At 43.4% G+C, this 14,085-nt stretch overlaps 1 protein-coding gene across 15 annotated transcripts in view; it reads right to left on the bottom strand.

The window, feature by feature from the left end:
- Prp4k (pre-mRNA processing factor kinase PRP4K) overlaps positions 1–9,229 on the bottom strand; it is a 33,590-nt gene extending 24,361 nt beyond the window's left edge. For all 15 annotated transcript variants that reach the window (XR_001201082.3, XR_001201083.3, XR_001201084.3 and 12 more), the window contains exons 1-2: positions 9,038–9,229; positions 690–1,889 (exon numbers count right to left, since the gene is read on the bottom strand). Coding sequence is in view for 1 of the 15 variants with exons in the window: in XM_003468823.5 (XP_003468871.2) it covers positions 690–1,889; positions 9,038–9,078 (1,241 nt within the window). In the remaining 14 variants the exon portion in view is untranslated. The remainder of the gene's footprint in view (positions 1–689; positions 1,890–9,037) is intronic.
- Positions 9,230–14,085: the final 4,856 nt, after the last annotated feature.

Raw genomic sequence — 14,085 nt, 5'->3', positions numbered from 1 at the left:
GCACAGGCTGGCCTCGGGAATTTGTGCGAGCCTCCTGCCTCAGGTGTCCAAATACCGGAATTCTAGGTGTGCGCCACCATACCTGGCTCAACATCCTTTTAATCAGGAATACTTGGCCAATAATTCCAAATCACACAATTACTCAATATACAGAAGATATTATCACATCAATTTCCAAAGTGGCTTACAATGATTTGGCTCTACATGACCCTCCTTCCACCTTCCTGAAAAACTCAGTTCTATGATCATAGAACTGAATCACATTAACTTCTCTGACTACATCATTTGAAAGCCAGGAGTAAAAGTGACCCTTGTCACCTCATGAGTTAAGATTAACAGCAAGAAGACGTAATCGGTTAACGTGTTCTTTAGGGACCACTGCTGGCAGAAGACGCTCGGGGGGACAGCAGAGCACATGTGGGCCTGTCGTGAAAGCCTTCAATCACCTGATTTAGAGGCGTGATCCAGCAAATTAACCCAAGAACTTGAATGGAAAACTAATTCTGCTGTCAAGCTCAGTATTTGTAAAACATTCATAAACATAAATGTTTACATGACCAATGAAGTGGGTTATATTTAAAATTACTAAACTCATGACTTCATTTTTAATGGCTCGCTCTCAAGTTCTATTTTCCCCTTTAAAATATGGTACACTGGTAAAATGCATCAACGTTTTGTGAACAAGCTACCTTGGAGAAGAAAGTCGCCTCCTCTCTGGCTCCCTGCGCTTTCTTTCCAAAGATCGGCTCCTGGCTCTTCTACCCGGGGACAGAGTTCGAGAAGGCGACTTGCTCTGCTTAGATCTTCTGTCGTTCAAGAGTGGAGAGCGACTTCTCCGGGCCTTATCGCGCTGCTTTGGAGACAGACTCCTTCTCTTAGGACTGCGGCCAGGCCTTCGACTGGGTGACCTGTTCTCTTTCCCAGAGGAAGCGTCCTTCGAGGGCGACTTGATGGGCTTCCTCTCCTTATCGAGGTCAGAGCGCTTTGATTTTCTCTCTTTGGACCGCGACCTTCTGTCTTTGGATTTACCTCGCAGGTCAACTGGGGATCTGGACTTCTTACCTCGATCTCGACTTCTACTTTCATTTATAATCGGGGATTTTTTCCTATCTCTTGTCTTACTTTTATCCTCACTTTTCACCTTTTCATCAGCAGGCGATCTGGCCTTGCCCACCTTCTCCTGAGATCGCCTCCTAAGGGCAGGGGACTTTGATTTTCTTGCTTGGTCTTGAGACTTACTTCTCTTGGATGGACTTTTGGACTTCTTCCTCTCCTTCGACTTGCTCCTGGTTGTTTTCTCTTTAACTATTTCAATACCTCCCTTACTTTTCTTTTTATCCGACCTATGTCTAGTCCGTTCTTTGGATCTGCTTTTACTTCGTTTTTTTGTACTATTTTTATTGTCCACAACTTCAAGTTTGCCCTTTGTACTAGAAGATCTAGTACTTGACCTATTCCCATTTCTGGCCTTTTCATGAATCTCCCCTTCCTCTTCAGAGCCAGACTCGTAGCCTTGTAAAATAAGTCCCATCCCAGACTGGACCTTCCCTTCCATCAGCTCATTATCAAGTTCAGCTTTAATCAAGGCCCTCTGCTTCTCCAAGTCTTCCAGCAAAGCTAAATCATCGAGTTTAGTTCTTTTTGCTGGAGACATCCCCTCTCTGTCTGAAGCATCGATAATTTCCTTTCTTTTATGTTTCTTGTGTTTATGCTTATGCTTATGTTTTTTATCCTTGTCTTCTTCTGAGGAATGTTTATGCTTCTTATGTTTACTTCTGTGTTTATGTTTCTTTTTTTTGTGACGACTGTGTTTATTTTGAGATTGGTCTTCTGATACTTCTCCATTTTCTTCATTGACACTCTTTTCAGAATTATCAGCATCTTCCAACCTATAAATGTACAGAAGACACTTTAAAATCAGAGTATTTATCCAGTCTGAGTTGTAAGAAAATTAGCAGAAATGACAAAACACGTTTCTATGTAATACATTAAGCTAGTCACTAAAAAAATTTTTAGGAACAACTCCAGGTATTTTATTTCAAAAAAATATGTGCCAAGAACCGAACTGGGTAATTAACATAATTTCAATTTAGTTCCTAATCGCTGAACTTGTAAATCATTAGAGGAAAAACTATGGGGTAAGGTTTAAAAACTTACCCAAAAAAGGGACTGTAAATCAGACACAGAAAAATCTTAATACTGATTTACACAAGTCACTCAGTAATTTGATTCTTTAAACCTGCACTTCTCATCTATATTCAAGAATCATTTTTTTCATAGAATATTGATAATAAATTGGGAGACTAATCTCCTTTTCCATTTGAATTCAGAAAATTGACATTTGGACAACAAATGTAGAAAGTCATTTGTTCTGAGCATATCTGACCTAATACTCCAGCTCCTGTTCCAAAGTCTGCAGAGCCAATGCTGAGCTATATTCACCATAAGCAAGTGACAGCACTGGAGTGGAGACTGACGATGTTGGATGTTCAGATCTCCTGAGGATTTAGACTTTAAGATAAATCATAAGAAAGGATACCAGTACATCAACAAGTCTAATACCAGCAATTACACACGGTTCAATCCAGTAACTGTTCACCTAATTTCACCCTTCTGACTCATAAATGGAAAACTCAATTTCCAAAATATCTTTCTACTAATAATACTATGCAAAAACAAAACCATACTAATAGAGATTCTACACTTAATTCTTTGGATTATGTTGTGTTAAAAAGTTTATGGCTCTAAATTTAGCACTGTATAATCATCCAAGGTTAAATACAGGTTCAATATCATTACAGATACTTCTTGACTTCTGATGGGGTTATGTTCCAGTAAGTCCACTGCAAACTGAAAATACTTTAAGTATGAAATATAGTTAACACACTGCAACTAAAATAAGATCACAACCAAATTTTAAAGTGGACTCTGGTCATCATACCATTTTTGGAGGAAGATATGGATCATTGTGTCAGTTTCAAATAACATACCTATACACTCTCAGTAAGTTTACTACACCACCTACACTAGCAGTTCCTCGGGAGGTCTATGAACCTATGCATCGACCTCTGAAGACATTTTTTAAAATCACTTAGCACTGTAGGTATTAAGCCAAATGGCAGGAAAACAGTGTACATGACCAGTATCACCTCCCTCAGGGAAATGAAGTACAGCAGAGAAGAAAGTCACAGAACACAACTGTAAAACATTGGAGAAGAGCATGACGGAGACAGAATAGAGACCCTTAAGGGTCACTGCAACTCATTGTGTGTGGTTAGGGAAGGTACTCTGTAGATCAAAGAAAAAGCCCAGTCTACCTGTTAAGCAGGGACACTAGGGTAGAGATGTTTATTGAGAAAAAAGGCAGATTAAAAATACGCTGAATAACACTGCCCTAAAGAATGAGCAAAGAATTCTGAAAAGACAAAAGGGGCATTTCCGAGCTAGAAAACAGGTGGCAAAGCTTAGGGTTACACGCAGCAAAGGACAGCCAGGGCACCAAACAAACCTGTGCAAAAATCTGTTCTAACAGAGACTGCGACTCCAAGAGGACCAATTCCAGGAGACGGCAAGGCGAAGCACGTGATTCTGGGGGTGAGCGGGGCAGAGGGGTCGCAGAGGCCTAGGAACTGCAAGGTCTGATTGCTGGCTGGGTTCTCTACAATGGCGCTGCCATTTCCGAGGATCATGGCTGGGGCTGAGGTAGTGTTTGGTTCTCTAGCCAGGTCTTGGTCTTCAGTGAACAGAGTGTGTGTGTGTGTGTGAGGGGGGCAAATGGAAGTGTCTGAAAAGTTACTAAAGGACAACAGATGTAAAGGAAGGGGAGGAGTGGACAACACATAGCTAGCACATGGTATCAAACACACAAAACTCTGACTTTTGTTAATCTCTATTTCTAGCACCAGAGTATGAGAAAGGACAGAGAACTGAAGAGAGGAGCAGAGGAAACTGTGTCCTCTGGTGCCAGTCATGGTTTGGACTCACCTACTTCTCTCTGGACCCTCCTGCTGTACTGTGGAGGGCAACAGAACCACACAGATTGAAGCAAAAGATCGACACTGCAACTCTGCTCCTGCTATTGACTAGACAAGCAAGCACATCGCTTTCCTGGAGACACCTCGCCTTCAATTCAGAAGACTGGGTATGTGCCTTTCTTCTCTGATCCTTGACTTACTGGGAAGGGAGCTGTTAGGTGAATTAAAGCTACAGAGAACTTTTTTAAGAACTATGAATGATTTCTGGGTATATAAAACCTAAGGCTCAAAGTTCAAATTCTAGTCATTAAGGTAGATAGAAGTCAAACCTCCTCTGACACTCTCTCCAAGCGAATTCCAAATTAAGGAGAGCTGAGTGGTTAAAGAGTCTCCTAGCTGCCCAGGCAAAAGCTGTGGTTGTGAGGCTTAGGCCACTGTAAGCTCTTGGACCCCAGGTCATCTCACAAGCAGATGGAGAAGATCAGAGTTCCCACCTGGGAGGCTGCCATGCAGTTTGCACAGGTAAACACAGTACATGCTTAGGACAGGGCTTAGCGTGAACTACACACCCCAAAGGCAAACCGTTATGGCATCGATCCTAGGTCACCAATCTCCTCACAGACTACTGTGCAGATGACAGGGAGCTACTGAGGACGGGGCCTTAAGGAATGCTGCCAAAAAGCACCGACTCTTGAGTCAAACTACCTGGCTTAAAACGCTGCCTCCTCCAAGACAGCTCTAGGAACCTCAAGCAAGCCACTCCGCTGGACTTTGTTTCTCTGAGCTGTAAAAGCTGGGGAAGCAACAGTATAGATAAATCATAGATTTGTGGTGACAATTCACACTACACATGCCTGTCATACCTAGTGCCCCAGAAATGTCTCGCCACTGCGGAGAGAGACTAAGGCTTGAGGAGGTGTAAGGGACCTGTCTAAGGTCACACACACATCACACCTGTGAAAAGGCTGACCCTGCATCCCAAGTCAGCCAAAAGCTCTTCCACTTGACAGAGACTGCTTTTAAAACATTCAGACCAGGCCGCTGTCTTGGCAAACCTGATTACTGCCCCAGCTAAAATCCTCTCCCAGGCCCTACACTCAGCGGCCAAGCTCCCCGTGCACAGCGCTCCACACCTGGTCCTTGGCTTCCTCCTCCTGCGTTCCCCAGACACTGCGCTACCGCGCTTCCTTTCATCTCGCTTGGCTCTAGCTCAGACATCACTTTCCCCGGCAAGTCTTCCTGACTCCACTTGAGTGCAACACACATCTTTCTGTGTTTAATTCATTTTCTAAACTAACTTTACAACCTAATCTAATTCCTGAGGTCTCTATTATAGCAAAACACTAAGAGAACAGAGTTTTTATCTTTCGTTCCATATTCTTTTCCAAGGGCCCATGGGATTGTTTAACTCACAGCAGGTACTCAGTAAGTATCTGCTGAGCTAAGGAAATGATGTGCCTAGAGTAACACAGAAAAGCTGTACTCAACACTGACAGTTTCTACTACAGACCTTTAGCTCTTCAAATGTTTTTTTACTTACTTACATCTTTGGAGCCTCAGCATACACATAGTGTATAATCACATGCAGTAACAAAAATAATCAAACAAAAATCTGCTTTTTGAACCTTTGTTTTTTCTAATGCTTTCTGTAGACAGTTCACAAAAGCTTTAGAAGTTCCAATTCACAGTTCCTAAACAGCTTAAAAAGCCACAGTAAAGAAAAACCTAGCTCCTGGTGCTCTCAGAATTGGGATTTGCGGAGCTGGAGATTTAGCTCAGCGGCATAAGCACATGCCTTGCAAGCAGGCAGTCGTGAGTTCGATCCCCAGTACCGATAAAAAGGAAAAAGACCAAAAAAAAAAAAAAAAAGGAATTGGGATTTGCATCAGGATGCCCTGCATCTGTGCTGAGTACACAAAATCCTCACAGGGGATCCGAGTTCACACTGCAGCCTCAAGAGAAGGTTCCTGACAAGACCGCTCCATGCCAACCACAATCCCAGGGTTCGCCCATATGGAGCTGTGTGATGGCAAACCTTCAACCTCCTCTGCAGAACTCTCGAAGAAAAAAACGTCTGGGGGCTGAGCTCAGTGCAAGAGCACTTGCCTACCATTGCCAGAGTCCGATTCTAGCACCAGCACCAAAAGAGCAAAGAGAGGAAGACAGATTGGATTGCTTGGCCTGAGGGCATAGGCTCAGTGGTCAACCACTCCTGGTAAGATGCCCCGGGTTCCACCTCCATTGCTGGGGGGCGAAAGCCTGTATTCTACACGGGAAACCTATGCAGGAGTCTACCCAAAGGCAGACAAGGTTCATCATCAACAACTTTCCCCTGAAGTTTCAGAAACAAGATGCTCATTAAAAACTGGGAATTGTTGGTCTTATGGGCCAGTGTCCACTGATGATACAGGATGCACACAAAGTCCATATACAGAAACTTACGCTTTATATTCACATTGTACTATTTATCACTTGGCAGGTGGATGTGCATACCTACCCATTTACATCAGGTTTATCACAAAACAAGTATTTACTGAGAACCTACACAGTAACTGTTCTGTTTCAAGTGTTAGCCTTTAAATGACCCAGGTCTTGGGGCTTCAGGCAGTTAAGGAAAAACCTCAAAAACAAACAAAACCAGAATAACCAACTACCAACCACTGCAACTATTTTATTATCTTTCACATGTTTTTTCCTAACTAACAGTTAATAAACTGTTTGGGAAGCATTCAACTTATGCTTTTTTTTTTTGGTATGGGGATCCAACTCAGGACTGCACGCTTCCAAGGCAGGCGCTTATGCTGCTGCTGAGCTAAATCCCCAGCCTCTCAATTTATGCTTTGGAAACACATAACTCATTGAATTTGTGCATGAATGGGAATTTTCAAGATAAACAATTCTTAAAAACGTTTTTAAATGGTGAGCTAAGTGAATGCTACTGCTTCTTTACAAGGAACGTAATGACACATTTCTCTGACAAATCACAGTGCTTTCAATACAGAAGTAATGTAGACGTAAGTTAGAATGGGTCCCAAAGACAAACTAGTCCAACGTTCCTTCTGCCTCACCTCTTACAAATCAATGAATTAAAAATATCACATTAAAAAACTGACCTGACTGGGATGCAGATCAGACACAGTTTGTGCAAGGCCTTGGAAAGGTTCTATTCCTGCCACCCCTCCCCCCACATAATATTTACAACAGTGGCAGTAAGTACAAAAGTTTTGAAACTTTAAACACAAATTTAAAAGGAGCTACAATGTATAGTTAAGGTCAGACTATACAATAGCTAGAGGAGTGCTTTAGAACCAGACTGCCACAGTTTAAATGAGTCCTTTACTTAGGGTGACCTCAGTTAAAGTACTGTTTCTCTGTGCCACCAGTTTCATCATCTGTAAAACACACAAGACAGTACAGTACCTATCTCCACAGCACTGTTACACAAACTGTTATTTGCTCAATTCTTTGAAGAATACCTAATCTTCAGTAAATGCAAGTAAGTTTTTAAAAAAAAGGGCTTACTTAAAGAGACTGACATGAAAAGCCATAAGGTCTTCCGGGAGCTTAAAAACCAGTTTTTAAAACACTTATTACCTCTAATATTTCTCCTCTGAATAAATTCCATAGCCTTAAAATGAATCAGTGTCCTATCAGCATGCACAGAATCTGCTTTTATATCACTGTTATTTTCTTTGTTAACTATTTTCAAATTAGCTGGGTTAGGAAGGAGAAATGAAAGACTATTTCAGTGTCACAGCGCAGAGCCTAAACAAATAAGTGTTTATAATCAAATCCGGTATTATTTGGATATGTAAATGAAACATGACCAAAACACTCTTGCTCAAAAGAACTCTAAACTGTCCCTAAAATCAAATGAATTGAATAACTGAATGAAACTCTCAAATTACCAGAAAATTCAATTGTATATCAGATCTGTACTACATGCATAAATACTGCAACTATGCTACACATGGAACTTAGAATCCATGGGTTCTCTTCTAATTGTGAAATTAATACTGCAACTTTCAAAATCTCTTTAATAAAAAATATTGGCATAATTGTCTGGCTAAGAGTTCAGAATTGATGCAAAGGAATGAACTGTCAGGTTGTCTGCTAGCAAAGATTTTTCCTATCTCTTTGTCAAGATACCGTGAGACTATCCACATTTTTTCGCTATAGGAATACTGTTTAAAAATCCACTTTTAGGTTCTTACTTGAATTTTCCCTGCATAAATACACACACACACACACACACACACACACACACACACACTATAGCTTTGGTTAAGCAGCCGTTAGCTTTTGCCTATACAGTGTGTGTTCACTTGGCCACATGGAACCCTATACTGCTTAATTACAGACATAAAAGTGGTTTAGGTTGGGAAGCAGCCACCAATTTCTATCCTTATTCCATTCGTCCTCTAAAAAAGCTACAAACTCAAAGAGGAAACAACAGAAAAAAACCTCAGGCCTAAAAACCAAGGCCTTTCTTACTTTGCTTCAAGTTTGCAGGTTGGCGGAAAAGATGCCAACAGGCAGTGGGGGAAACACCGGGTGGGCGCTGGAGAGAAGTGTGGGACTGGGAGGTGAGGCGCAGGCTGGCCGCAGACTGGTTCTGGGACGATCGGAGACTGACCCTGGCGCTCTCAGGTTCTCAAGTTGATTCCCGTAAGTAACAGGACGACCGGGGTACCGTATGCAGAGGAAAGGACTCTGGGCTCACCCGCGGTCGCTGCCGCCCCTCGTGTCCCCGCCCCGCCGCCGCCAGCTCGCCGGGTTCCCGCAGGAGCAGGAAGCAGTGACCTCCGCCTGCAGCCGCCGCGCACAGGACCTGTAGAGGCCGCTGGCGCCCGCGCCTCCCGGCAACGCGGCGCGCAGGCCCGGCCCGGGGACAGCGGACTCCGAGGCCCGCTCCTCACGCCTCCCACCCACGACGCAGCGCGGGGAGAGCCAAAGTTTGGGTCCCGCCGTTAGGCCCGAACTTTCCCGCCCGTCCGTGCAGTTTCCGCCGTCTCCCACTCGCCGGGTCCGCAGACTCCCGCCCGCCTACAGAGCCGACTTACTCCGGCTGTTCCCGCAGCGCCTGGGTCTCCGCGGCGGCCATCTTGAACTTCCCGACTTCGCGGCAGCGGTGCCGGCGGCTCCCTGGACGGTACAACCTAGTGGAAGTGGCGGAAGGAGGGAAAAGGAGCCGTCGCGCATGTGCACAGCGCGCAGGGAAAAAGTGGTCTGAGTCCGCGCTAACAACCCGGAAGTAAAGTCTTATTTCCGGGGGCGGAACCCAGAACGTCGTGACGTAACTTCCGGTATGATGACTAGTACCTTCAGGTAGTAGAGCGAGTGTCGCGGGTGATTTGAGATCTGGTGAAAGTTAGAATTGAGCCTTTAGAATTGGGCCTTTAAACTCGGCGGGGTGGGGCACGCCTATAATCCCAGCAATCAGGAGGCTGAGGCAAGAGAAACGTAAGGCCAGCTTCGACTACACATGTGGGACCCGGTCGGGAAAAAACCTGAAATAGAATTGAACATTTAAGAACAACAAAAGAATCGGAGCATTTAGATCCCGAAGCTTGACAAGGAGGGTTGCAAAGACGGGGATATTCCTGTTGAGAGCTAGTTCGCTAAGGGAGGCCAGAATTTTGTGGAAAATTTGATATTCCTGTGCCTCATTCGTGGAGAGCTCCTAGGCTTCTCTTAATATCTTGCACCGGGATATTAATCATCTCCAAGTTACTTCTGGTCAGTGTTTTGTAGTGTTGCACGCGGAAATTATACATTGTAGAAAGGATTAAGTGTGTGTGTGGGAAACGCATTCAAATTGCTCAGGTATGATGTCAGACTGCAACTGAAGCCAAATAAAAAACTTGGAAAGACCAAGTTTGAAAAATAAGTTATGGTAGTGGTACAGGCCTGTAATCCCAGCACTGGGGGCTACGATGTAGCTCAGGGCAAAGTACGGGAGTTCCCTCCTCCGCCAAAAAAAAAAAAAAAAAAAATCTGCTGCCAAAGTTTACGTAAATTCCTCGCCCAATTCACTTGCGCAGTATTTTCAGTTTGGATGAAATAGGAAGTGTTCAGAGACCACTCAAAACTGTTGCTGTTGTAGTTTTGGTAGTCTTGAAGGCGGAGTTAAAAAGAAAGTAAAAAACCGACTTCACCGGTTTAATCATTAACCAAACGTTTACGAGTGAACCTGGGCTCCAGTCTTTCATTTTGTGGCTCTCCCCCAACTCCGGAACCTTGGTATCGGAACGTTGCCCCAGGGACGCGCGGCTCTGGGCACTGCGCGGAAGGGACGTCTTGGGGCGGAGCTACGCCCGGAAGTCTGAGGCGCGCGTGCGCGCGCGCCTGCGTCCCCAAAACCGCGCGGGCCATTCCCCGCCCGGAAGCCCAGCCCCAGTTGGGGCGGCTGTGGCTGTGTCGTTAGTGTTCTGCCTTCGCGCCCCGCCGGCTAGGCAGGGAGTCTCCGTCCCACCCAACGCCCGGGGCCCGCCCTCCTCGGTGCTGAGCGCCGCCCTCTCAGAGAGACTGTTTCTGGAACTGCAGGCCCGGCCGGGGAGCAGTGGAGGCCGCAGCCGAGCCCCGCGGACGCTACCATCCGTGAGGCCGAGGTCGGCGGGTTTAAGTACAGAGACCACGGGGGCCCGGCTCTCGGCACTCCGCCCGCAACAAGCAGTACAAAAAGTGTACTGGTCCGGAGATAAGGTTTTGGGGACAAGCATACAGTTTTGAAACGCCTCGATTGTTTAAAACCTCATCTTTGCTTTCTTTTAGGCATGGTTCTAGACACACTTTTAAGTTAATCAGACCTTTTAAGTTTGTTCCTCTCTTGGGAAGAAATTAAAGTTGATCCTTTTAAAGCGATACCATCAGCGTCGGTCTTATTAAACTCTAAATAGACTGTTTATATCATAGACTACAAACAGACGTAACGAATGTCAGAACCGTTTGAAAAATTATGTTGATCCAGGTAGTAAGGATCCAGATGTCAAAAATGTACGTGTCATTTTTACATAATAGTAAAAGCTTAATCTAGTTTAAAACCTAGATTTAGCCAAGCGTGGTGGCACACGCGTGTTACCCCAGCACTTGGGAGGCTGAAGCAAGTATCACCACACCCTGATTGAGGCCAGCCTGAATTATAAAGTGAGACCCTGTCTCAAAAAACAGGGCGGGGTGTTTAAAGAAGACCTAGACTTGCAAATTGGGGAAAATAATACTAGACTTTTTTAAATCAAAAAACATAATCTCTTCCTTTTATTCCGTAAAGGAATTATTGTTTTTGTTTGTCCTGAGGCATTTGTGCGTTTATGAAAACCAGCCAAAGAAAGCAAAAGCCAGACTTCATTTCACTGAACTCAGCTTCGTATGTCAGCTTCTTTTGGCCTTTTATCATGCAAAATACTGAATTTTCTTAATCCCATATGTAGACTGTGATTGTCGGCTTTTTATTGTAACGTCTCAATTTTTTACGTAGTTGTAGTTTCACTAAAATTTATAACTACATTGTATCCTTTTGTTACTAGGTATCCAAATCGTTTGTTTTGCACTCTTGTATGCAAGTTTGGGACTCTGACTTGTGTGCATGGTGTTTAGTAAATTGATGAGGATAGCAGAGTCCAGTGTGGCTTAGGGGAACAAAAAATAAAGCTGGAAAAGGAGCGTGTCGGGCTTGGATTTCATTCAAAATTTACTAGAAAGAGTAAGTTGAGTGTGGAGAGCAACACGACTGAATTAGTATTAGAAGGTTCACTTGGCTGCTTTGTGGAGCTAGAGTGCAGGGACCGGAGAAAGACAAGAAACCATTATCCAGTGACAGACAGGGATGGCTTAGGCCAGTGTGTAAAAGGGGAAAAGCAGTTGGATGCTGATTTGTTTTGAAGAGACACGTTTTGGGTTCATTAATTTATTGTCTGGAGAGTGAGCAGCTGAAGTTTTTGGCTTGAACAATTGGTCTAATGCAGTTGCCTGTTAACAGAGATAAAGGAGAAGCAAGTTTCATGTGGGCGAAGTCAAGGATTCTCCAGGCACGTTATGACTTGCAGAATCTATTAGATGCCTGGTTGGTTGGGCTTTAAAGACTTCAACTGTTGCTCTTGAAGGGTCTATTTGTCCTTTTTTTTTTTTTCTTTTTGAAAGTTTTTGCTGTATTTGATACTGTGACTCAGTATATCCATGCTGATAAGTTATGTGTTCCTAGCAGATTGATTCTTCTATTGTTATAAAGCATGTATGTTTTTCTAGTAACCTTATTTAAAATCTATTTTGTCTAATATTAGTAATTTTAGCTTTCTTGTAGTTGCTGTTTGCATGACTTACACCTTTGAATCTAAAGTATTTCTCCTTTAGATGCCATATTGTTGGATCTGTAGTTTACAATTTGTGCCTTTTATTTAATCAATCATATTTTATTATTTATATAGTTAGACTTACGTCTTACTTTTGTTTTCTCTATGTCCTTAAGTGTTTTTAGTTCTGTTAACCTCTTTTACTCCTTTATTTTGCATCCAGTAAGTCTTTTCTAATGTTGCATTCTGATTTTTTAAATGACTTTCTATAATTCTCTCCTCATTCTCCTCCTCTTTGTTGTAATCTGGAGATTATGATGTACTTCTTAACTCACTAGAACTGGCTTTAGATTTAAACTGACTTAATTCCAGTGAGATCCAGAAATCTTCAGTACAGTTTCACTGCATTACCTGACTCGGTCCATTATAAGTGACACAAATCAAATGATACAGTTATTACTTTGTCTTTTAAAGAAGATAAAAGAACAAGAGAAAACAACTACATATTTATAACTTTTGTTGGAGTAACCTTAGTTATCATTTCTGACTCTTCACTTACGGATTCAGGTTATTCTTTTTAAGGTGGATACAGCTCAGATTTGCTCTTTTTGCAACTTGCAAGTGTTGCCATTTGCATTTGCAGAGCATTGCAGTGTACATTGTCGTGACTGCAAGTTTCTACCCCAAACCAATACCTTTACATTTATCAGCACCCCACACCCTGGTAACCATCACTCTCTGTTGCTGTGAGTTCTCTTTTTGGGCTCCACACATAAGTAAGATCACATGGTCTTTGTCTGTCTGTGTCTGGCTTATTTCTGACAGTGTCATGTTGTCTAGGCTCATCCGTGTTACCACAAATGACAGGATTTTTTTAGGGCTAATAGTCTCATGTGTATATATATTTTCTTTATCCATTCATCTGTTGGTGGGCCCTGTGGTTGATTTCACATTTTAGCTGTTGTGAGCACTACTGCAGTGAACAAGGAAGTACTCTTTGATGTACTGATTTTATTTCCTCTGAATATTTGCCCAGAAGTGAGATGGGTGGACCATAAGCAGTTCTGTTTTTAATTTTCTTTTTTTTTGTCTTTTTTGAGACGGGGTCTCACTATGCAGTTCAGGCTGGCCTTGAACTCACTTTGTAAACCAAACTGGTCTGAATCTTGTAACGATCCTCCCTCTTCAGCCTCCTGAGTGCTGGGATTACAGGTGTGAGCCACCATGCCTGGCTGTTTTTAATTTTCGAGGAACCTCCAAATGCCTTTCTGTAATGGCTTTCCAATTTTACATTTCCACCAACAGTGTAAAAGCATTACCTCACTAACACTAGTTATCAGGTTCTGTCCTAGATTCCCAATCTCCCAAACGAGTGTATGGTGGAGGTTAAATAAAAACAGACAAATTGTATGATTTTTAGGGTTCCAGGAGGGTCAAAACCCTTTAATTAAGCTTGAGGCTTCGAGGGTAAAGATAAAGGATTCTCTGGATCAGTCCACGTATATTAGGACCAAGGACAAAGGGCGGAGAAACTGAGGAAAGTGCAGGCAGTGAGCAGGACCTTGGGAGTCACTTCAAGGAATGAATCAAGTCAATTCAGTAGCACTGTCATATCATGAAGACATGGGAGAAGTGAGACTGTAGGAGTAATTTCTGCAGCTGCAGTCTCTACCTAGTTAATTGGGGTTGGAGCCAGAGTGTCCGCAGCTGTGACCTTATCTTGCCCTTTGAGGTATCTCTGGCCTCACAGGCCACTACAGGCCTCAGCCAGGGCCAGTGATTCATAGAGGTTCACTTACTATGAATCAGCTCCCATCGCCAGG

This window comes from Cavia porcellus, unplaced genomic scaffold (genome assembly GCF_034190915.1).
Source record: "Cavia porcellus strain 051 isolate PalLab524CR breed Dunkin Hartley unplaced genomic scaffold, mCavPor4.1 scaffold_13, whole genome shotgun sequence".
NCBI classification, from domain to species: domain Eukaryota; kingdom Metazoa; phylum Chordata; class Mammalia; order Rodentia; family Caviidae; genus Cavia; species Cavia porcellus.
The sequence above is the reverse complement of the archived record's forward strand: the minus strand, read 5'-3'. Positions and strand labels throughout refer to the sequence as shown.